Genomic DNA, 23,058 nt, shown 5'->3' on the forward strand with positions numbered 1-23,058 from the left:
GAGGGAGAATTAATGGAAATGAAGCTGAAAAAGAAAAATTTGTCAAACACTTAAATTAAAAAGGATAGAAAGGAGTAAAAATCAAAATATAACTAAAATTAAGAACAGATTTTGATGATTCAAATGCGATTTAAACTTTAGAAAAAGAAGAAGGAAAGATTAATTACTGGGAAGCTCCGTAAAGCACGGTACCAAATTACTCCCAGTATTCTTCCGTGCCGGGGTTGAAAGGGGAATAAATATGAATTTCAGAGGAAAATAGCCAAGGATTTATGAGCTTGAGAGAAATATAACTATTAACCAGCGTACCTCTTTACCTAATCTGCATGATTAAGAACTTGGTTGCAATCTTGCCGAAATTAGTTTTTCTTAATATAATTTTATATGCAAAATACAATTTGGTTTTGATACCAAAATCCCTATTTAATAAGGATTAGGACCAGGATTCCAATGGTAATATTTACCTGAGGACATACTCCTCGCAATTCTTTTAATTACCGTAAATCAGTTTTCGACCAAGGCAGCCATGTGGATCACGTGTGATCCACCTGCAATTATGGTTTTTTGGTCATATGTCTAATCTTTGATACATCATAATACAGTGAGGTTAGGGCCATATCCATGATCTCTTAGGGGGTAGGGGGTTACGAAATGATTTTATTCGGGGAGGGAGGAGTTAACAAAAAATAACTTCAAAAACGCATAAAAATTTTGGCTATATGCATTTGTGTTACTTTTTTACAAGACAGACAAGCATTTTTTTTTGGGGGGGGGGGTCAAATCCCCTAGCCCTCCCCATGGATACAGCTTTGAGTGAGGCAATAACGGAATCATTTGAAAATTTTAGGAAACATATGCTTCGCAAGAACGCTTTTTTTTTAAACAACCAAAAAGACTCTTAATGTGTGAACCCACTGCCCAAATTTTGTCTTAGAGGTAAATTCACTGATTTCAGCTAAAAATGAGCTAAATTCAAGAAGAATTTTAAGTATTCGCATTATTTAGGCACGCTTTAAAAAAAAAATCAAAGTGTCATATCCTAACGCTTTTTATTGCTTTTTTAACAACTATAACAATCCTTATTTAAAAAATTGTTTGAATAAGTTTTAAGCTCCATTTGATTTCGTACGGGATTTTTAATACCAGGACAATCTCTATGTGTGTACTGAACATAGAGCCTATTTCTTAGAAAGTAAATTCATCCTTAACCAGAAGAACATAAATTACAGAGGCAAAATTCTATACTAATCCAGTAACAATCCCCTTGGAATTGGCCGAATCAATCATTATCTGAATCAACAGTTTTGGCGTTCAATTCAAAACAGCTCATTCGTTCTTTTATTTAATTATGACGATTAGTTCTGTTTGCGGCTGGACTGGCTGTCTCCTCTCTGGTCGCGTGGCTTTGCCTAATTTCATTAGCAATATTGGAAAAGTGTTCTATCCCTTAAGTCTTTTCTCTGATATATACTATAAAGCAAGTTTGGCAAGCTATGATATATGTCTTTATTTAGAAAGGGAGGCCGGGAAAGATGAGAAAATTGATTTGGATGGAGGCAGATATCGATATGGTAAATAAAAACGTTGTAAATTTGAGTAGGTCGTTATCTCGAACTGAAGACAATTATACAATTTCAACTTAATAATATGCTTGTATATGCTTGTATTGTATAGCGAGTAAGAGCGAAGTAGTGAAATTTTCTGGTAATTATAGTTATTATCGGCCGCATCGTTTGTGCTTACTATGCGTTTATCTAGGTTTGTCGATTTCGTCAGATTTGAAAAGTACTCATGCTGCACTTATTGAGAGTTTAATTCTAAGATTAGAAGCACAAATGGATCTTGGATCTCTTATAAGAGCTGCAGCTCTCTATAACCGTACTGTGTTCGGCCGCCTTTATAATTCGTTTGTGATCCCACACATATTATCTTAAGTGACTTTTGGGGGCTATTTACGGAGAAGGGTAACAAAAAAATAAAACGATTCATAGTGTTTTTTTCCAATTATTCGAAATTTTTGTTGGGAATTCCGATTTGGGATCGTAATCAAATGATTTACCGCAAATATACGATAGCTGACCCGAGTCCCGGCGTGTCGGAAACTACGGTAGCTTTTCGCAATTTGTTTGATCCAAATCACAGTTTTTCATTGCAATTGTGTAAGTTGTGATGTATATGTGGTGTATATTGTAATTTTTTGTTCTTTTTCTTTGTACTCCACAGTGTAACATTTTCATGTTTTTATTGGGCAATAGAATTAATTATTATTACTACTACAATACCTTGAAAGGAACACATGATTATGTACTATAAAATTTTTGCAAACAATGTAAAACAATGTATCCAGAATTCTTTTTTTTTATAAAGAAAACCGATATTATAATTATTGCACAAAAAATGTGGGTGCTTTACTCTCATTACTCTTTCTTATTGAATGTAAAAAGTCATATTATGATTGTATAGTTCCATCTAGACTTGTTTCTGATATAGATACGTCGATGAAGATATATAGGCCTATGAATAGACATATATACACAAATAAAGATGAATATTTTTCAATTGACAGTTCGATTGACATTTATATATATATATATCAAACAGTTCGTGGTAACGAACTGTAGTAAGGAGCGACCTGGCTCAATAGTAACCAAAACTCTAAAAAACTGAATTTTTATAACAATAGTTACATCAAAAGAATTGCATTTTCATGCTGATTTTAAATATATAAATTTCTTTAAGTTTAGACTTACCCATCAAAAGTTACGAGCCTGCAAAAATTTGCCTTATTTTAGAAAATAGGGGAAAGACTAAATCAGAAAATTTAGTCTTTGTCATCAAAAGTTACGAGCCTGAGAAAATTTACCTTATTTTGAAAAATGGGGGTAACACCCCCCTAAAAGTCATAGAATCTTAACGAAAATCACACCATCAGATTCAGCGTATCAGAGAACCCTATTGTAGAAGTTTCAAGCTCCTATCTACAAAAATGTGGAATTTTGTATTTTTTGGCAGAAGGCAGGCAGATCACGGATGCGTGTTTATTTGTTTTTTTTTGTTTTTTTTTCCAGGGGTGATCGTATCGACCCAGTGGTCCTAGAATCTTGCGAGAGGGCTCATTCTAACGGAAATAAAAGTTCTAGTGCCCTTTCTCAGTGACCAAAAAAATTGGAGGTCACCTAGGCCCCCTCCCACGCTAATTATTTTCCCAAAGTCACCGGATCAAAATTCTGAGATAACCATTCTATTCAACGTAGTCAAAAACCCTTATAACTATGTCTTTGGGGACGAAACTCTAAAAATCGGAATATTGATGCTAAAAGATACATCAAAAGAATCGGATTTTCATGCTGATTTTAGATATATAAGTTTCATCAAATTTAGTCTTTGTCATCAAAAGTTACGAGCCTGAGAAAATTTACCTTATTTTGGAAAATAGGGGGAAACACCCCTTAAAAGTCATAGAACGCTCTTCTATGACTTTACGCTAAAGTTTAAATCTTTGCCACAATTCAAATTTTTAAAACAATTATAAACTTTAGCGTAAAGAGCGAGGGATTGCGGAGGGGAAAACCCATTTCATATACGGAGTAATTTCTGTTTGTTTTAAGTTTTAATGTCGCTCCTTACTTTCAGTTAAAAAAAACTAGTTTTTTTATTATATATATATATAAGGACTGTCCTGTCTTATTAACACAGGAGAATGAATAAGACTGGATTATATTAGTAATTTCTGTTTCATATGGATATCTTCACGTTTATATAGCTATCCCATCGCCAGACTGGTGACGCCATCAATTCTTGATTATTTTTTTTAAGAAATTGTAGGATAAAGATATGAAAAAGGCAACAACTGTCAATTAGAAGATAGATTAACTGATTTCTTTTTTCCTAAAGTTCATATTTGTCTAAATATAAAGACAGGATTTATTTTATCAGTAGCCTTGTTGACTAATTACTGTTCCTGTCATTTGAGTATGAATTGTTCTATTGTTTTATGAAAATTGACGCCGTCAAAGACCCCGATAGTACAACATGATTGTTTATGCTACTAAATAAATGCTTTGGAAATTAATCCCTGATAAATACGGAGACCGAATTATAAAAGGAGTGAAAAACGTTGCTTCTGTTAGATATAATTGTAGGAACTTCATCAAATTAGATATAATTGAAAAGTATATCTGCCTCATTAGATGGGAAAGCTTCTTGAAAATTTAGTTTTTTTCATTCACAATCCATTGAAAATTCTTGATTTAATTTAATTTCTAATTAATTTAAACTTAACTAAAGTTAAATCGTAATATGTTTGGAATTTAATTCTTGTTTATTGTTTCGTTTCAAAGGCTTCCACCGTAGCTGATGAATTATATACAAATAGTTTTTAGGCTTATTTTCCACCTTTTATGTTTTTTTTTATGGTAATAAAAATGGTTATATGGCAATGGTAATATATGGTAATAAGAATTACATACTGTAATGTTTGCATGTTACAAGTAATAAGTAATAAGAATGAAAATGTAAGCTCTATAATTGACGCTTAATAACAAATTTTGAATGTTATATTTCTTCTTTCACTAACATTTTAACTCTTCTAAAATTTCTCTCTAACTCATCTTACATTTCTCTCTTTGAGTTTAATTAAAGATAAAAAAAAGTGTAATGAAAGAAGTATCTACCCTATTATAGGCCTTTGTAATGGTTGTGTAATATAATGAAGCCATATTATTGTGAGCTCGTCCAGTAAATTTGTCAGAATAGGGGGCTAACAAGCATTTCCTGGAGCTTTTTTTATCACTTGCTAAATGACAATTATCTTCATTTTACAAATTTTATTCATTTCCAATGTCTTCTTGTTTCTTAGAAGGAGGATACCCGCACCTTATTCTTTTATATACCGTAAAGTTTGCATGTATTTTCTTCTTCAAATCTTCGAGAAAACTGTTTCCATGAACTGTTTTCAGTTCACAAAAACTCTGTTTTTGCTATCCTGTGAAGTTTTAAAAATTGACTGATCCTCTCAGACCCAGACGCAAGAATTCTTTCCACGGAGATGACTATGAAGGAGAAACACATATTTGGACAAGTAGCAAATTATAGAAAGCTGTATTCAATAGAAAGTACAGTAAAAATCTCAAGATTTGGAAGCGGCATGGGCAGGCCAGGATTTATCAAAAGGGCCCACTAGGCCCGGGCCTAGAGATGCACAATGCCAGGGGTGCGATAAATTATCAGAGCAATTTCTTTTCTCAACAAAAACTGGGCTGATTTGATTTACCTTCAAAGTGCCAGGTACACCCCGCTGCCACACAAATCTCACCTCAGAAATCACAAAGCATGCAAGTGGGCTATTTAGGTTTTGTCCCGACTACCTTGAGCCTAACATTGCACATGAATGATTACATTTAAAACTCTTTTTAATACCCCTACCTACTTAATACCCCCAATGTGAAAATGTTTGATTCTTAAATTATTATCATAATGGATGTTATTTTGCGATAAAATAAAAATTGTCATCATAGAGATTATTTTCTTAAGGAAGATTGACCCTCCCTCCTGAGTAACAAAAACACATGGATCTAGAAGCATCAAAGCTTTGAATCCAGCCCCAGTTCCCAAGGCCCCCTCCCTGCGCAAGGGCCTTGAACGTCAATGTGCAGGAGGGTAAAGATTTGATGTCCTGATGCAAAACGGTTCCGAAGAAAACAAGAGGAAAGAGAGGATCAGTCAGATTATTCGTTTTGACAGAACCGTTGGTCGGCAACTTAACTTAAAGGATTATGTTTTGACTGGCTGACTAGCCGAATCATCTTGATCTCTGTAAAAGATACACGGTGATAAATAATCAAGAAGTTAATCCCCAAAGATTAGTTTCAAACCTTTGCAAACAGACTGGTTGCAAAGACTGACATCTCTCAAATCAAATGACGGATACACAAGTTGACAACTATATTCGCAACTAAATCGATCATTATACAACCGTCACATCATCGTCTACCAAAAGCAGATATCTTGTTACAGTTCATGAGATAAAGGATGTAGAAGGTTTGAGCTAGCCTAAATTCACTATAGGCCCAAAACATTTGCTTAATTCTTAGACTGTATTCTTTTTTGTAATTGGCTTTGGAATACGATTGTCAGTCCAAGCATATTACGAGTTCACATGCACGATGCATGTTTTGTATATACAAGCATATATGAAATATACAAATTCACTTTTGGCTTAAAATTTTGCTCAATTCTTAAACTGCATCCTTTTTTGGTACATGGCTTTGGAATGCACTTATATATTCAAGCACATTACGAGCACATACACGATTCATATTTTGTATATATAAGTACATACGAACTTCAATTGTCGTTAATATTCTGTCAATTAATAATTTGGAGGACTTGGGTGTTGTCCATTTAATTTAGTTTTGTCGAAATAATTGCTTATGTGGCGCTGTTTAAAAGTGCTACTGTTGTTAGCATCGAATATACCTTTTAGAAGCCAATCAGACGAAATTCTTCCTTTTACATATTTTTGAAATATTAGCCTGAAAGCGTTTGATTTATTTCATTAAAGTATGTATTAATACAACAAAGTGATGAGGCCTTCTTGTCATAAAAAAATTATATTTTGTACATTAGTCATTTTGAATACATCTATTCTAAGGCACATTTAGAAACATACTCTATGCTCGAGCACATAAAAAAAAAAAAAACACTAAAAAATCTTTGATATAGTTGTCACCAAATGATTGGTGAGTTAAGAACAAAATCAGTAACGAATCTTATCTAATTTATGGCCTCTGAATGGTTTAAATTATAATTTGCGAAAAACTTATGCTCCTTTTTGAACAGCAAAGGAAAGACAGCTATACTTAGCCAGTCATCAAAATTTTATTAATGTGTCCAAACATAGCTTTTTATACACCCTTACAGGACCCTTTACTTTCAATCTAAATTCAAGAAATATTCCTTATAACTTCCTAATATTTCAGCATAAATTTCCATTTTTCTGGGTTCCAAATTTTAGGTTTTCAAATTTCAATGGGTCCAGGTTTTCAGGTTTTCAAATTTAGGGCCCCAACAAAAAATTCGTGTACTGTAGCCGAGAAAGTAGGCAATTTTTTCCTGGGGGTACTATATCTTGGAGAAGGGAGGCAGAGATCGGCAAAAAACAGAAAATGTGTCAGTCTCGATGGAAATATGGAGAGAACTATAGGAATCATGAAATTTGGGGTATATTCACTAGTCCAAACCCCCCCCCCCCTATATATGCTTGTAATAGCATTCTATCAGATAGAAGTTTAAGCATGGGTCAATCTCCAAATTTTGCTGTATGTCAAAGCAGTGTGTTTTTAGCTTTCAAAATTGTTAATGACGTTAACAATAACGTCACCACGTGGCAGTAGGCTATACCACTTCTTGTGGTATACTAATGCAAAGTTATTTTAGCAAAATGGTCGTTCTCATGACTGAAATGAATTCAAACAGTGCGTATAATATAGAAGTTTTTAGTCTTTTTTTTTCCTTTTTTAAGACAGAAAATTAAGGATATGATTGATTGGGTTGTAGGCTAATTGCTCAATCTTTACATATATCTCAAAAGCCCTATTTGCATGACACGTACAACATTTAAAAATTGTTCCAACCTTCTATGTATGCATACACATATCCAGATTTTAAGAAGATATTTAAACCCCCCTTCCCTGAACTTCCTTTTTTGTGGCTGTCCTACTGAAAACTCGATCTTCTTGTGCATTATTGTCAGACAAGATAATAAAAGCCCTATAACTAAAGAAAAGATCCTCTTTGATTCCGACGCTTTGCCCTGTATTTTGAAAAGCACCCTCCTCTGTACATCTGTTATTAGCAGAAAATTAATAGAAGATTGACAGATCAAAGTCGAATGATTCTTTTTGTCCTCTGTTTGGCTTTGTACCTCCGAAATCAATAAATTTAGTTTACTCTGATTTTTCTGACAAAAGGACAGGTTTGCACAGTTATGACAAACGGGGGTGGTTTGTTTGTAACGAACATATAGGCTAAAATATAAAAGCTATTGTTAAATGAAAAAGACCGTATGAAGAGGCGTAACCACTAACGAAAATGAAACTAGGAGCATAAAGAATGGCAGGTGATAGTGATGGTCAAGATTTACTGGAGTGGGAGTGTCAGCCAGAATGCTTCTCATTTATTTAGAGCTGTGCATATCCGTACTTATGGGAAGCATAGGCATCCGTAAAACTTGGAGTACTTCCACCAGAAGGGTGATGAAACCCAGCTTAAGCTTATCCAGGAGGGTTTATGGTTCCTCTTTTTCCGAATATTAATCTTTTGACCAATTCTTCTTGAGGCCTTTATTTCAGACGAACTAGAGCTGCTAGCAGAGTTATGTGCAGAATATAGTAATTTAAGCCTTCCAAAGAACTGGATTGTCTAAGCTTGTAACATACCTTTAAATTTTTTATATTGATCACGAAAGACTTTAGGGGGCTGGGTGTTTTCTGTAGAAGCTCGAAAAAGTCTCGAACTACATAATACTAAAAGCAAGCTTAGAGTAATCAACAATTTCGATTAAAGGTAATGCTGCTGCTTGAACAAAAACAAAATTGGTTACTTATGATTTTTGTTTTCCAATACCAGTAATCAGGGCAATATCCATGATTTTGTTCGGGAAGGAGGTACAATTTTTTTTTTAATGCATCCAAATTTTCTTTATTTGCATTTTTGTTACGTTCTTACGAGTCAGACAAGCATTTTTTAGGACGGGGGGAGGGGTGTCAAACACCCCACTTTTGGATGCAACCTTGCCAGTAATAATCAAATTAGAGCCATTTGTGATCTAAAATTATAATAAATCTCTAATCAAGGCTCAGAACAATTAACCAAAGCAAATAAGAGTGGATTTAATTAGCTTTTGCATTAAACTGAAAAGTGACATTTTCCAAGTAGTCAAACATAAATCGTAAGAATGAACAAATGTTTTGTTCATAGATGTACTAAAGACATTTGGTTTACATATTTTTTGTGTTGGCACATGATATTTTCTACTCTGGGGAATAAAAATTGACTCATTTTCACGACGAAAAATTGACTCATTTCACTACGAGACACCGATAATGAAGGATCCTAACTTGAATCCTAGCCCAGGTACCATTTTTTTCAGAATGAAAATACATATAATAAGGGAACTTCATATAAAATATTGGGAAATATTAAAATCAGTAGACAAGGGGAATGCTAGTGCCCTTGTTTTTACACCCGCATTACCTACAGGACAGTGTTCAAGTCAGCTATTTTCGCTTTACTAATAAATATTAAATTCCAATTATTGTTTTATCTACAGTATTTTGTTTTTTCTTTAAGTAGATATCATAAGCCTATTTTTGACTTACAAAAAGAGGACTGATCATAGGAATATATATTCGCTAAAATGATTCATCAGTAATTTAGTGTTCCAAACAGCAACAACTGCTATTGGCACATTTACAACCGCCTGATTAAAGGAAGGACATATTCACACAAAAAGGACAGACATTTAGCTAGGGAGAGAGGATATTAGAAGATCAGATAAGTTTCTGCCCAAGGATGTGTTTTGGGTTGTCGCTCGTACGTCACAGTGCGTCAGGCATGACTACTAATTTGAAGATCACCGCAGTCTGTTCTTTTGTGTCGGTACCTTTTTATGTCACCATGACAAGCTAGGAGGAAAGGTTATTATATACTCTACGTTGCCATGTTTGATGACTCCTTTATTAATGATGCAGACGGTTATGGTGTTGTTCACTTCATCGAGAATCAATTGAAGCAGTTTGAAGTGAGCTGCTCTTTTTAAAAATTACAAAATAAGTGAATTTGCTTTTATCGTTAAGGAGGTGTTTTTTCTTGTGATACGGCCTACTTGAAAAGGCAACAACCAGACCAATTTACACTTTAATTAATTTTTGCGCAAGTGGTCTTTCTTCTGAGCTATTTAGAATCCCAAACTTGTGCTTTTCTTGACGCTCGTAAAATTTTATAGTTCATTCTTGAAAGTATATTTAGAAGTTCGAACCGAAAGTAAAGTTTTGTTTTTTTTAAGGTTAATTTCATGGTTCCTGTGTCGGTCTCTGAAGGTAGAAAAATAGGCAGCTTCCTCATCAATACCCCGCTCTTTACGCTAAAGTTTTTTACTGTTTTAAAAAGTAGAGTTAAGAGAAAGAGCCAAACTTTAGCGTAAAGAGCGGGGCGTTGATGAGGAAGCAGCCCCTTTTGTATACGAATTAATTTCTGTTCGTTTTAAGTTTTGATTTCGCTCATTACTTTCCGTTAAAAAAACTTGTTTTTTTAATGATAATAAATAATGAGAAAACTACCAACAATAACTGAATAATCGTATTTCCTATTTTAAAATAGGGAAATCGCAAGACGAAGAAAAACTATAAAAGTGAATGGCAGCCTTAAAAAACTGTAGGGTCTCAGGGATGAATTAAAAATTCCCTCCCCACTAAATGTCAGCATGACTCCAGGCCCCAAAAATAGCTGAAATTTTGAATTTAGATATCAAAATAGCGTTTATCATCTTGAAGACCAGTGAAAAATTTTATTTGTACTACCAACAATTGTTGATAACAGTTCCAACAAAAATGATGAAGAAATTTAACATCCACAATTCTAAGGACAATAACAAAGCCTACGTAAATGGTGGATTAGTAAAATATTGGTTTTAAACTATAGCGGCCTGGGGCTATAATTTTCCCTCATAAAATATATATGAAAAACCCAAAACTATCAGCTTTTCGCCCTTCTCGCAAAATTAGGAGATTAACTATGCTTGAAGTTACAGTTGCAGTCTTGGTGAATAATTTTTAGCCAATGAAAAGGGGTATTCTCTGTCTTGATTGTTCTTAAGTATGTTCAAGCCATGTCATCATTTGTCTTATTTAGTCACATTTGAGCACATAAGATCAAAATTTATAGCCAAATTTAAAATTTATAATCAAATTTTTGTTATAAAAAAATTACAACAAAATTATAACCGTCACCCGTAAATGGTGGACTAGTAAAATATTGGCTTTAAACTATAGCGACCTGGGGCTATAATTTTTCCTCATAAAATATATTTGAAAAACCCAAAACTCTCAGCTTTTCGACCTTCTCGCAAGATTTAAGAGATTAATTATAATTGAAGTTACAGTTACAGTCTTGGTGATTAATTTTTAGCAAATGAAAAGGGGTATTCTCTGTCTTGATCGTTCTTAAGTATGTCCAAGCCATTTCATCATTTGCCCTATCTAGTCACACTTGACTACATAAGATCAAAATTTATAACCAGCAAAGGTAAGACTTTATGAAGGGAGGGAAAAAACTATAAAAGTGAATGGCACCCTTAGAAAACTGTAGAGTCTCAGGGATTAATTAAAAATTCCCTCCTCCCTAAGTGTCAGCATGACTCGAGGCCTAAGATGACTCATAAGTTCTAGGGGGCAGCTACCCCATTCCCTACGCTTATGTCACAGATGACCTGTTCCTATGACTTCACAATAGCAGTAATAGTAGAGAAGGCTTTTCTCTAAGACTCCAAGTGACGCGCACTCGACTTTTACATCAACTTTACTAAAAAGTCTTACGAAGATATGGCTATAGATTACGATGGTTTTTGTTCTTTTGTAGAGCTTAGTTGCCAGATAAAAGTCATAGCCATTTTTCTGGAAACGAAACTTTATTTTTGCGGATCATTCACCTATCCATCACCTGAATGTTGCAACAGAATAATAACGCTGAGAAGAGTAGAAAAACAAACAATATTTTATAATACTGATAGAAATCATTTCCTTTTTTCGCAGTGGCGGCTGTCTCTGTGTACTACATGTAAACCTAATTAGTTGATCCTTGAAAGAAGACCTCAACAATAATTGTCAAAGAATGTACATGATTGAGCACTTTCTCAATAATCTTCGCTTATACAGCACTTTTTTTGTTGCAATGCTTTGGTTCTTTGCGGCTTTGTGATGGGAAGTATGTCACCTTAAAGATGAACCGTCACCCAAAAAGCACATATTTTCGTCTTTATTAATAGCCACTGTATTGGGCAGGTTTCAGATATTATAGAATGATTTTACCAAAGAGTTATTAATCATCGGAAATGATGCTACAAGGCCAGTCTTGACATTAAATTTGATAAGGAGTAGTGACAGATGGCACCAGTAGCTCTTTCTCCATGTCTCATAGTTCTTCAACCCCTCCCCATTCAGTTAAGGCAGCAAAAGGGTTGTGTTTTTTGTCATTAGAATGTATATTTAAAATACACGCAGCAGTCAAAGATTCCCGCGAAACGAACAGAGTAGCCTTGTGATCATAGCCTTACAAGAAGGGCAGACACGCTTTGGTAGATTTTCTCGAACGAGATTGAAGAATCATTATTTAGAAATAAAGTGAGATCCGAAAAATTGAAAGAAACTTAGAAATTATAATCAAAAAAGAGAAAAATAATTCCAAAATTCTTTTCATTAAAAATAAAACTTGTCTGTGATGTAAATCATGCTCAAGAACTCTATTGTGATAGTGAACACCTATTATAATTCGACAATTTGGACATCCATTCCAGTCCAGATTTTGGATGATGGACAAGTTCTTAATTTAAACAAGCCTGGTAACATTGCAGAAATCCTGTTGAAATACTGATTTAAAGTTTCTTCGAAAGTGAAATTTTAAAATTACGTTGAGCTTAAGCATCATGACAGATTTTAGCTGTGTATTTAAATACTATATTGCATTGCTGTATTACATTGTATTTCAGGAGGGTAGGAAACTCGGCTTTACATCTCTGAGTGGTGTTCCTCTTGTTGCAACGAGTCCTGTTCGGCATGGCAGTCCTCTTGATATAAACCCAATTGAAGTACACAGCTACCAACCTCCATGGAAGGCTCTTTCTGAGTTTGCCCTAAATGCAGATCTTGACCGACTTGATCCCAGCACTCCAGCTTACCAGCATCTAATAAATCAGGTAAATAACTTAAAATCAAATTTAGCACAAGAGTTTTTTGAGTTTCCAGATTACCAGCTTCTAATAAATCAGGTAATTATTGAAAATCGGATTAACCCAGAGGATTTAATTAAAATGGAGGGCATTAAATAGAATAAAGTTAGAATAATAAAGCGGAATTTATATAAAAGGCAACTTTCTGAATTTAGATTCACGATGCAAGGCCTATCAAGGTGGAGGAAAGGGGTGTAAAGGAGTTTGACCCACCATTCACGAAGTTTATTGCGACTCATAAAAATGTAACAAAATACATACATACAAAAGTCAGGAACATTTTGATATGTTTCTTATTCTTTTCGTAACCCCCCCCCCGAGGAAACAACCGAACCAAAATTCTGGATGCACCCTTGTAACAAAGTGACAGAATTTTAATTTCTTACATTTGGCTCTATTTTTCTTTGACCAGAAAGTAACCCTAAAAATCCATATTAAATGGAAAAGCATCGCTTTAAATTATTGGTAAAGAGTGACCAACTCACAAAATTAAACTAACAAGATAAAGCATAACAATGCTCCCAAAGACATCTAAATTCTAACATTGTTTTTCAAAGAATATAAGGTGGTCGATCGGAGGTGCTAATTGGGAGGGAAGGGAGAAACTTCACCCCTAGACTCCAAAATTTTCAAAATTTTACAAAATATGTTTTTTATTTAAGCCAGAGCCCCTCCCTCCTATATTTTGAGAAGCATATTTCCCTAGTCCCCAAAAATTTTGTGAAATGACCCCCTATTGGCAACTTGATAGCTTATGCTAAAGGTACCGTAAGCCTTTGGGTCAAGGCCTTTATGTTTGACCCTTGAGTAGGGTCTAGGTCTCGTTCAAGTACTTAGCTGTCTTAATTACTAAAGAAGAAAAATAGTTGTTTTTTTCTCATGTAATTTAGCACATTATATGCGTATTAAGCTAGCTTGCATGCTAGTGCCATTTTCTCCCTTCACTCTTGCATAGAGTCCATTTTTTAATTTGTTTCTTGTCCAGCATTTTCGAACTTTAAGCTGTTAAATGCTTAAAAACTTTAAAAAAAAAACGTCCAAACACATCAGGAGTCAACCTAGAAATAAAAAAGACTCAAAGGAATGAGGTTCAGATCTAAGTGGTTCAAGTAGTGTAACATAGCATCTTTTGAGTTATCAGTCAGTTTTTCTATCGGGTTAAGATAAGATAAGATTTATTCATCACGAAACACACATACAATATTACATTTTACTATTTCCCCAAAGGCTCTTTGGCCTGTAAAAAAGGGGAAAATGAACGAGCCACTTACTCAGAGAAGAAAAAAAAATAATCACTTACTCACAGAGAGAAGAGCAAAAAGGAGAAGAGAGGAAAATATAAATAAAATGAAAAACTATAGAAAACAAAACTAAATAGACTTATAGATTGAATAGACTAAATTAATTATGTAGACCTGTAGATAAAATAGACTCCAATGAAATAATAAGGAAATATATATGCATACAAGCATTCATATATATATATATATATATATATATGGTTAACAAGCATTCTCGTATGAAATAAAGAGCAATCAACGTAAAATCATGTAGGCTAGGTTCACTATTACACTGAATGGGAATAATATCATTTATTTTGGAAAGTTGTGCTTACTTGAGTCCCTTGACCATGTTTTGATGTTTTTAGTCTCTCATTTTGGAAATGGCTGATAATCTTATTTAGAGCTATTTAAAGGTTGCTTTAAAAAAGTACTTAAAAGGATAAAAACCCAGTGGATTTGGTTTAATACTTCTTTGAATGGAAATAAAATTTCGATATTGAAAAGTTGCCTTTATTTGAGTCTTATACCCCTTGCAAAATAGATAGCCCAAATAAAAGTGAATGTTTTTATCACGAGTGGTTTTATTCAGTGTTTGTAGTTCAATATACTTTTTGCAACCATAACAACAACAAATTTGAACAAATTCACCATGATATCCCTACAAGGCCCAATGCCCGGGAATGAAGGGATTGCATCAAAATTTATAAGTCTTTCTACTTTTACAAGTAGTTGTGAACGTTCTTTGGATTTCAGTTGGGAGTCTATTCCTTTTTTAATTTTTAGATGCACGGTTATGATATGACACGTCCTCAAACTGACCTTGGAATGATATCCTATGGTGCTCCACTTAGCGACTCAGCACAACTGTATGGATGTCCACCTCAACTCTTACCTTTACAAAGGACAATGTTGGAAAGTCATGATAACTATCATGGACTTCTTGAAAGTGATGATAGCCTCCATGGGGAGTCAAGCCCGTGAAGCATATAAGTTAAACGACCAATTTTGTGTCATTTGCCCAAATATGTATCACAGTGTGAAGTCTGGTCTGAGTATGCTGAATTAGCACTACACAAAATTGTGAAATATTAATGTAATAAAGAGTTATAGATAGACAAGCTAAAAAGCTCTTATTCAAACTATTTTTTTTATTATTAAAATTTGCATTGGCGCTGTGTTGCGTCCGAACTGTAACCATTTCTCAACAGGGTTGCCGAAGGGGCACTTTTAGTGCTTTTTATACTTTTTCGCCTTGGGTGATACTGGAATGGCTTAAGATGTAATCAGGCCACTTTTTAAAAAAATAAGCGTTTGCTTTTTTTTCGACAAAATCCTCATTGGTTTTGATTTTTGTTTTCGTGTTGTAAAATCTGTGCTTGTGTTTTGCTGGCCCTTATTTTCTTAATATTTATGTGAGTTTCCCCAGTTGGGATAGCGTAATGTTTTCCTTATCTTTCAAAAACTTAACTATGGTGAAACACGTCTCTGACTTCCTGAACAATGCAAGCATTGAGCTAGAATTAATATTCTGGAGTTTGAGTTTGAGTCAAGTTGACCTGTCAGTTTTAGGATCACCAGTTTTTGAAAGGATGCTTAAATGATCACTTTTACTAATTCTTTGGGAAAAAAAAAGTTTTGGCAACCCTGTTTCTGAATATAGTTGAAGAACGTTTGGAAGATAGGTATTGTACCTTCGATATTGTCACATGTGCGGTTCAACTCTTTGAATGCGTTTTATGTAGGCTACTTAGACAAGTCAAGTAACCTACTCTACCTCAGGAATAAGCTACCCTGTGCAACTTTCAAGAATTATCTCTTTTTTACTCCCTATCTTATTTAGTTGACGTATTGCTGTTGAAATGTTTTATGTATTTGTGTTACACTGGAATGTATTTTGAACAAAATGAAAATAATATGTGAACTGAATGTCTTGGTCCTAATCAGTTAGCAAGTTACAGTTGGGATATGTTAGATAGCGAACTGCAACAAACCAACAGAGAAGTAAGTTTAATTCTGACAGAAGGTGGTGTCTTTTAGATGGCGTAAGCATGAAAGTGACTTCTTAAACAAAAAGGGAAATTAAGGATCTTGGAAAACATTTTAATGAAAAAGTCCTTTTAGGTAGGCATCCAGGAACAGAGATGCCAATTGGTCGAGAATGGGGACAAATATATTCCCCCCTCTCTCCCGGGGTTCTGAAAAATAACATTTTTCATTAAAAAAACATGAAAAACGCCCCTTCCCTGCTGATTTTTTAGAAATATTTTTTTTTATTATCTCATTTTGAAAAGCTTTGAAACCTTGTCCCTCTCTAATTTTTCGTGAGTTGACACCCTTGTCTAGGAAAGAATAAGTTGGCAATAGTAAAATTATCTGCCAAAGGTAGAATTCGGTTCCTACTCGCTTAGGCTTTGCAATAGCGTAAATGGGTTTGATTTGATTAATTGTATTGCAGCTAAAAAATAGCCCATGCTACTGGTAAATTGTTTATGGGTTAACCACAGGGTTGCCACCACGGTCAGTTCCTAAAGCGCTAAAATTTTCCAAATTTAAATTCTACACAACGGATTTCGGTGCTACAGTAAAAAAAATTGCGCGTTCTGTGGCCGCAACACGCGCATGGTCCGTTTAAGTGGATTTGGATTAGTTCTAGGCAAAATTTTTCGTCTGTTTATTTCAAGCTTAGCGCCAATCTTTCGAATTAAAGATGGCAAAAAGCGGTCGCACACAAACGCGGTTAAGGTTACTATCAACTTTGCGTCAATCTTTCGAAAACAAACACGGGAAAAAGTCGCTTTGCATTTTTGTTTATTCCTCTTACTTTTTTTCAGAATCTTCATTATTTCGTCCAAAACAACAGGAAAAATCGTGGTACGAAAGTGCTAGCGCAAAGAGTGAGGTGTTGAGGAAGGGGCAAACCCCCTCATATAAGTAATAATTTCTGTTCGTAAGTTTTAATGTTGCTCCATGCTTTCAGTTGAAAAAAAAAACTTGTTTTTAATAGATAATTTGCGATTGTTGTTTAAATAATACCTGGAAATTTGGCTTGACCTACATGGAAAAATCCTTCTTCCCCAAAGATATATCTTCTAGACAATCCAATCCTGGTGAAAATTTTCCTTGGACAATTACCCTTGACATCTCCCTGCGTAGAATTAAGTCGGCAGAGAGAAAGCAAGACACAAGAAGAATTTTGTATAGAAACTCTGGTGAATTCCCCAGTGTAAAATTTCCCCTGAAAATTTCACTCCCTTGAAACTTTCCTCCCCATAGAAAATTTTCCCGGTGAAAAATCATCCGAGCAGAAAATTCGCCCCCCCCACACCCGAAAAATGTATGTATGCTTTCCAATAACAAATACTATATATAAACAAGGGGTAAATTTCATAACTTATAAACCCTTCCCCAGGGGGCTCTGGGGGGTTGTGTTATCTCCAAAGGCAGAGTTAATCGGCTTTTCAACTATCTTAAACAAAGTGGATATCTCAAAATTTTGATCGGACGATTTTGAGATAAAAAGGAGCGGGGAAGGGGCCCAGTTGCCCTCCAATTTTTTCGTCACTTAAAAAAGGGCACTGGAGCTATTAATATACGTGTGAATAAGTACTCTTCCAATATTCTAGGACCACTGGGTCGATAGGACCATCCCTAAGGAAAACAAAAAAAAATGAATAAAATAAACATGCGTGTGTAATCTATCTTCTGGCAAAAAAATACAAAACTCCACATTTTTGCATATAGGTGCTTGAAACCTCTACAGTAAGGTTCTCTAATACGCTGAATCCGATGATGTAATTTCCATTAAGATTGTGTGACTTTTAGGGGGTGTTTCTCCCTTTTCTGGAAATGAGGCGAATTTTTATCAGGCTAGTAGCCTTTGATGGGTAAAAGTAAACTTAATCTACGTGTGAGTTAAATTTGTGGAAGGGAAATGTTTGGTTCTAATAGAAAATGTTATGCCCAAATTGAGAATACAGAAAGATGAAGATTTATCAAATGACGTCATCGTTGAATTGTATTGAGAATACAATGAGTTAATCAAACATGCATAGTGTTTATAAGGCGAATGAGCATAATGAATAATTTATTAACGTCTACACTCCGACAATGTTATACTCAAGAACGTATCCAAGGTTTTCATTCAAGGGGGGAGTTTTTTTTGGGGGGGTGGCACAAAAAACACTTAAAAACACATCGTAAATTTGTTTATGTGCATTTTCGTTACGTTTTTACGAAAATGCTGAAAATTACGGAATTCTGTTTAGGGAGGGGGTCATTCCCAGAAACCTCCTCTCTTAGAATGGCCTTGATTTTATTGTTCAGAATATTTTTTCCTTGATGGTGGCTTAGATAAAGATACTTAAAAAACAATAACAACTTGTGGCCCATTGACAATTTTCAGAAATATTTTGTCAATGTAGTCATATTGTATATTTTGTTAGTCAAATTTGCTTTCCTATGAGAAGTACATGGATATAATGTTCCGAAATTGGCATAAAATTTATATGCCAATAAAATTTATTGGCATGAATTGACAAAAAAGGAATTGAAGAATCCAAATGCTAAATATATTTCCCTAGTCTTCAAGTAGGCCTACGTCTGTGTTTGTGTGTGCCAAAACTCCATGTCTGATATTTGAGGCCGAGAGAAGATTGTAATCAAACACGCGCATAGATAGGGTAGGCAATATAGGTAAAAATACCTACAAAAGCCTATCAAACAGTTCGTGGTAACGAACACGGCTCAATAATAACCGAAAATCTAAAACGCGAAATTTTGATACAAAGAGATACATTAAAGAATTTTATTTTCATGCCGATTTTAAATATATAAGTTTCATCAAGTTTAGTTCTCCCCATCACAAGTTAAGAGCCTGAAAAAATTTGCCTTATTTTCAAAAATAAGAGGAAAACACCCCCTGAAAGTCACAGAATCTTAATGAAAACCACACCATCAGATTTAGAGGATCAGAGAACTCCACTGATTAGGTTTCGAGCTGCTATCTGTAAAAATGTGGAATTTGGTATTTTTTGCCAGAAGAAAGATGACGAATGCATGTTTATTTGTTTTTGTTGTTGTTGTTTTTTTTCCAGGGGTAATCGTATGGACCCAGTATCTCAGCACTTTTCAGTGTCTCACTCTTTACGCTAATATTTGATTTTCTGTTCAAATTATTTAAGAATGAGTCCTAACAGACAAAGACCGTTTAATTAGAATAATAAGCTTTTTACAAGTTCACAAATACTTTAGCGTAAAGAGCGAGGTGCTGAGGAGGGGGCAACTCCCTCATACACGTAATAACAACCAATTGAAAAATTTGAAAAAATTGCGGCTCAAACAGTTAGTGGTGACAAACTGTAACTAAGGAGCGACCCGGATCAATAGTAACCGAAACTCTAAAAACGGTTTTAAATAAGGATTTTGGTACAAATAGATATATAAAAGAATCCAATTTTTATGCATTAAGTTTAAATTTCATTAAGTTTGGTCATAGCCATCAAAGTTTACAAGCCTAAGAAAATTTTCTAGATTTTCGAAAAGAGGGAGAAACACCCCCTAAAAGTCAGGTGAGCTGAATAAAAATCACAATATCAGATTCAGCGCATCAGAGAACCCTACTGTATAGATTTCAAACTCCTATCTGCAAAAATGCGGATTTTTTTTTTTTGCCAGAAGAAAGATCACGGATGCGTGTTTATTTCTTTTTTTTCTTTCTTTTTTTCCAGGGGTGATTATATTAACCCAGTGGCCCTAAGATATCAAAAGAGAGCTCATTTGGACGGGAAAAGTTCTAGTACCCTTTCTAAGTGACGAAAAATTGGAGGGCGACTAGGCTACTTCCCCCGCCACTTTTTTCCTAAAATCGTCTGATTAAAATTTGGGATAGCCATTTTGTTCATCATAGTTGAAAGGCCCAATAACTATGCCTTTGGGCATAACATAATCACCTCCCCTCTTATAGCCCCAGGGGAAAGGTCTATAAGTTATAAAGTTTACCCATTGTTTACCCATAGTATTTGTTATTGCGATATATGCATACATTTTCGGGTGAGGAGACAAATTTAAATTTTGTCCCAATCCTTTAAGAATGACTCCTGAAACACAAGGGCTGTTTAATTAGAACAATAAGAAGCTTTTTTAAAGTACTAAAAAACTTTAGCGTAAAGAGTGAGCTATTGAGGAGGGGGCAACCTCCTTCGTATACCTAATAATTTCTATTCGTTTTAAGTTTTAATGTTGCTTCTTACTTTCAGTTGAAAAAATTTGCTTTTTTATTGAATTTTTAATTGAAGCTATTATCAGTAATTTCACTCTATTTTTTCTTTTTTATTTATTTTCACTTTTCTTTTTCAAGACCTTGAAGGAGATGTTCTAGCATTAAGAATTTCAATAAAAACATCCGCTCCGCTACAACTGCCTAAGATGCGTCTTGTTTATTCGTTTCTAACTAGGTAATTTCGAAGACCACACTGCCTTTCAATGACGATAAATGATAATTCGAATAGGGATAAATCATTTTATTAGACAGTGACGAAACAATCAAAAAATTTGCTGGATATTTTTTGATTGTTCATCCACGGTCTAATAAAAGGATTTATTCCTACTTGAACTATTATTTATTGTTTCTAAGTCTGGTATCTCTTTTCTATCCAAAATAAGATCGACCTCCTCATCAAGATTATTCAACATAGAACAAAATAAGTGTATCAGATATTTTATGCCAAGTATAGCAGTATAGGATAATGATATGAACCACAGGCATTTTGAACCAACGAATCGATGACCAAAAGTAGGCATGTAAGCAGGGATTTCGGTTTGGTTAAAATCGATGACCAAACGATAAGGAAAAGATGATGATGATGATGCAGGCACGTCAGCAGAGTTTTCAATTTGTATGTGTCTCAAATTTGAACAGGACACAATATTAAAAGCAAAATTAGAGAAAATTTGAAATCCTACAATTTTGGGAGTGGAAAGTGATATAGAAACTCCTCTACAAAAATCTGATATGAAAGTCTATGCAAATATAGATTAGGTGTTTTTTTGCTAATTAACAGAAAATGTTTTTTAAAGCGTTAAAAATATATGCGAGAAGCTGGAACAAAGCAGCAAAGGGGAGATAAGATCAAAAGGCTCTTTAAGATAAATCTCTAATTAGGTTGCTCCTAAGTCTTCAGGCGTAAAGTATCTATTTTCATGGCTACTTAAGTTCATTGCCGCTAATCAAACAGGTCGTTGTAATGAATTATAAGTAAGCAGCGACTTGGCCTAATAGAAACTGAAACTCTAAAACAAAGAATGTTGGTAATAACTAATACTCCAAAAAATTGTTCTTATGCTAATTCCCAACATATAACGTTCATTAAGTTTAACTTTTGTGTCAAAAGCAACGAGATTCAGAAAATGTGCCTGATTTTCAAAAAAGGGGGAAGTCCCAAGACTACCCCCATTAAAAATCACAGCATTAGATTCAGCATGTCCAAGGACCCTGTAGTAGAGTTTTCAAGCTCCTAACTACAAAAATGCGGAATTTTGCGTTTTTGGCCAGAAGAAAGGTCAAGGATTCGTGTTTTTTCTTCTTTTTTTCAGTGGTGATAGTATCAAACGAATAATGCTCGAAGACAGGGAGAGGGTGAATCCGAGCACAAATTAAAATTGCTAGTGCTTTTTCTAAGTGATCAAAAAGATTGGAGGGCAATTAGCCCCCAATCCACACCCCTTTTCCCAATAAGACATCCGGTCAAAATTCTGGTATGCCCATTTGGTTCAGCATAGTTGAAATGTTCAGTAACCATGCCTGTGGGGAACACATGAACCCCTATAACCCCTGTTGAAAAACTGTAAGTCATGCAATTGACCTATCTCTACATATAGTATTATTTATCGGGATATATACTGATTTTTGGAGGGGAAGAGTATGCTGGGGATTCTCCATGGGGGAATATTCCACTAATAAGATATTTTTCTAAACAATTTCCAGGGGAGATTTTACACGGGTGGCGGAATTTCCTGGCATGGTTTGAGAGACGGTTAGAAATGAAATAAAAAAAAAAAATGCTAGCAAGTTTTTTCAGCTGAGTAAGGAGCAACATTAGAACTTAAAACGAATAGAAATTATTCAATATGCGATGGTGGCTATCCCATCCAAAACTTCCTCGTCTGTACTCTAGAATTATAATCCCAATTCTTTAAAAATGATTCCTGAAACGCAAAGGTCTTTGAATTTGAAGTGTTTTTAAAGTTTTAAGACTATAGCATACAGACAGAGCGTTGAGGATGGGGCAGCCCCCCTAAAACACTGAATAATTTTTGTTCGTTTAAATTCGGATATTGCTACTTGCTTTCAGTCGAAAAACTTGTTTTGTTTTTTCATTTATTTTACGTGAGCCTAATAACTTTAGACTCTTGCAGCCTACTCTAATAGTTGGTAAAATTGCTTTTAGAATCATGATATAAATTTAGGTTCATCGTCGGTAGAGTGCTTTCTAGAACTGTAAATATATTCCCCGTAACCTAATGAGCAATGTGTATTTTTCTAATCTAAGATCAATTAGACCTGTGTATTAAATGCATGTTACAAGCAAATACAAAATACAAGGAGATTGCTTGAACCATCATCATTTAGGGTGCATGGTGTTTTAAGACAATCTTCTTCATTGGGTAGGGAGGCTCTAGAGGGTTTTAAGGAGGCCACAGACGGTCAATCATTTTGATCAAACATTTCCACCAATAGATTAACGTGTGCTTCAATCAATCTTCAATCGACTCTTC

At 34.6% G+C, this 23,058-nt stretch overlaps 1 protein-coding gene across 1 annotated transcript in view; it reads left to right on the forward strand.

Moving 5' to 3' along the window:
* Nucleotides 1-16,055, forward strand: part of LOC136035526 (insulin gene enhancer protein ISL-1-like) — a 61,785-nt gene extending 45,730 nt beyond the window's left edge. Inside the window, exons 6-7 of the mRNA XM_065717370.1 lie at nt 12,764-12,970; nt 15,070-16,055. Of these exons, the coding sequence (XP_065573442.1) occupies nt 12,764-12,970; nt 15,070-15,267 (405 nt within the window). The 3' untranslated portion in view covers nt 15,268-16,055. The remainder of the gene's footprint in view (nt 1-12,763; nt 12,971-15,069) is intronic.
* The last annotated feature ends 7,003 nt before the right edge of the window (nt 16,056-23,058 follow it).

The sequence above is a fragment of the Artemia franciscana genome, chromosome 14 (genome assembly GCF_032884065.1).
Source record: "Artemia franciscana chromosome 14, ASM3288406v1, whole genome shotgun sequence".
NCBI classification, from domain to species: domain Eukaryota; kingdom Metazoa; phylum Arthropoda; class Branchiopoda; order Anostraca; family Artemiidae; genus Artemia; species Artemia franciscana.